Source organism: Sarcophilus harrisii, chromosome 3 (genome assembly GCF_902635505.1).
Source record: "Sarcophilus harrisii chromosome 3, mSarHar1.11, whole genome shotgun sequence".
Taxonomy (NCBI): Eukaryota; Metazoa; Chordata; class Mammalia; order Dasyuromorphia; family Dasyuridae; genus Sarcophilus; species Sarcophilus harrisii.
This window is the reverse complement of record NC_045428.1, coordinates 533,478,115-533,480,852: the sequence shown is the minus strand read 5'-3', so window position 1 is coordinate 533,480,852 and position 2,738 is coordinate 533,478,115. Positions and strand designations below refer to the sequence as shown.

Genomic DNA, 2,738 nt, shown 5'->3' with positions numbered 1-2,738 from the left:
TAACTAATAAAGAAATGTGTATTTAAAAAGTTAATACATAGGTATAACCAGAAAAAAAAAACATAAAACAAAATTTTAATAAAAGAACAAAAGGAGATGAATGGGGTTATTATTTTTAGGAAGAGGCTTCTTCTGATATGATTTCTATGTTTACACTGTGAATATTTTTAGAATCCCAGGAAATTGTAAATTTAAATGTTAAAATTTGATTCTGATTTATTTCTTCAGTAACATCTTTAATACCTTTTCCCTGATCTGCTTTGTCCTAACTCCATAGATGACAGGATTAAGCATGGGTGGGACAACAACATACAAATTGGCCAGGAGGATATGGATAAAACGAGGGACATTCCGACCAAAGCGGTGGGTCATGAAAGAGAATAAGGCTGGAGTATAAAAGGCCAAGATGACACACACATGGGAACCACAGGTACTCAGGGCTTTTAGTCGAGCATCTTGGGAGGGGAGGTTAAAGACAGCTTGGAGAATCAGAATGTAAGACACAGCAATAGCTACAATGTCCAACATTAAACTTCCAATAGCACATAGACCATAGACCATATTGACTCTGATGCTAGCACAGGCTAATCGAGCAATGCCCATGTGTTCACAATAGGTATGAGGAATGACATGGTTTCCACAGAAAGGAAGTCGAAGGATCAAGAACACAAAGGGAATTGCTATGAAGAAAGACCTTAGCATCACCCCAATGCCCATCATTGTTACCACTCTGTTAGTGAGGACTGTGCTATAATGCAAGGGATTACAGATTGCCACATAACGATCATAGGCCATAGATGATAATACAGCTGATTCCATCCCAGTTATGAAATGTATAAAGAGCATCTGAATGAGACATGCACCAAAGCTGATTTCCCTCAATCTAAACCAAAAGATGCCCAACATCTTGGGAATGGTGGCTGTGGAGAGGCCTTGATCAATGGTAGCCAACATTGCTAGAAAATAAAACATAGGCTGGTGAAGTGTTTTCTCAGTCTTGATCACAAACAATATAGTGATATTTCCCAATAGGGCAATAAGATACACTATGCAAAATGGGAAGCCAATAAAGATGTGAAAATTTTCCAGTCCTGGAATTCCCAGTAATATGAAAAAGGGGGGATGAAATTGAGTATCATTGGAAGGAGGCATGCTTTTTGTAATTGCTAATGGGTATAGTCATTGCAGATGGACTTTCAAACACTGGACAGTATTAAAATGGTATCCCATCATGGATCTGCATTCCTAGAGAGATATAAAAAAGTTTATTTTAAAACCTTTAGGATAAAATGATCTCAGAATCTTATTAAACATTTATCTGAAGAAAAATCTGTTCTATGATTTGTTTAACAAATCGTCATATAGCATCAAGTAAGGCCTCAAGTGATCTGGAATTCACTGTTTTCCAAGTCAAGCCATTCCCCTGTCAGAGAAACTTAAATATTGGGAAGTTGATATTTACTTTTACCCAAATTATTAAAATCTTGGATTTCTATCAATTCTATCTAATTAGACCCATTTAGAAATTTTTTGTATGTAGGACAGGCTTCCAAGAGTTAAAGACAGTTATCCCCATGTCTTTCCCCCTTCAATCTAAATATCCTGTTTCTTCAACCTACCTTGGAAAGACTTCAATTCTTATCAACAATTCTTGAAAATACTCCAATGTTTCCATGTCTACACAATGTCAATATCCATTCTTACAGGTCACACCTAAAACTTAATTCAATATTACAAATTACACTTCAACAGAAAAGAATACAAGTATATCACCTTCATCAAGTATGATATCTTTTAAATCAGTTTAATGTTGAATATTAGCTTTGGTGTTGCATATCCTAACAAATGGCTATTGTTTGTCCATTTTTTTAAAAAAATTGTTTCTCTTTGTTACATGTTAGAGACTGAAGAAGGCTCTATAAATTGGGAAATAATTATGCTGCTTCAACAATAATAATACTTATATATACTTTAACATTTATAAAACCTTTTTAAAGCCCATTATCTAATTTAATCCCCAAAAGAGGCTATGAAAAAAGTATCCCTTTGGTTCCTATTTTGTGAATGAAAAATGTTCTACTGATTAGGAGGCAGAGTGCTTAGCTCCCACATATCCACTATAGTAAACCACTTAAGTTTTTTTATGAAACTGGATAATCACCATGAAATCCAGCTAAGAAATGTAGTAAGTAGATTCTTCCACACTGGAACTAGGAAAAAAAAAAAACAAAACAGTAAGAAGCAGTAATTTCCCAGGTGCCTAGCAAAACTTGAGTCAGCACCTTCTAATGAAAATTGTTATAAAACATATAATCTTTAAAGTTCTATACAAGAGGGCATCAAAAGCAGAGACCTCCCCTTAGAAACTGTCAAGGTAATTAGATAGCCCCAGGATGAAGAAGGAGATCCAAAGGAGCAACAATGGACATTCACCAGCAACCAGAAACTAGGGCTCTACTGTGCCCACCTATATAGTCTGAGCCCCTGAAGAGGGAAGGGAATTAAAAAAGAGAATTAGCATTTCTATAATGCTTAGTAGGTATACTTAATATATGCCAGATATTGTGCTAAACACTTTTTACAAATATTATCTCATTTAATTCTGATAACCAGTAAGACATGGGTGATATTAATAGCCACATTTTATGACTGAGAAAACTGAAGCAAACAGAAGTGAAGGAGGCCATATTTGAATTCAGGTTTTCCTAAGTCCAGGCTCAGAGTTCTATTCATGGCTA

General features: G+C 35.2%; 1 protein-coding gene across 1 annotated transcript; it reads right to left on the bottom strand.

Moving 5' to 3' along the window:
• Positions 1–216: 216 nt before the first annotated feature.
• On the bottom strand, positions 217–1,210 carry LOC100922904 (olfactory receptor 52E2-like). The gene has a single exon (XM_031957263.1). The coding sequence runs from the start codon at positions 1,150–1,152 to the stop codon at positions 217–219; it is 936 nt and encodes a 311-aa protein (XP_031813123.1). The 5' UTR covers positions 1,153–1,210.
• Between the last annotated feature and the right edge of the window lie 1,528 nt (positions 1,211–2,738).

Coding starts and splice junctions, on each gene's coding strand:
- LOC100922904 (XM_031957263.1), bottom strand. CDS start 1,152: ATGCCTCCTTCCAATGATACTCAATTTCATCCCCCCTTTTTCATATTA.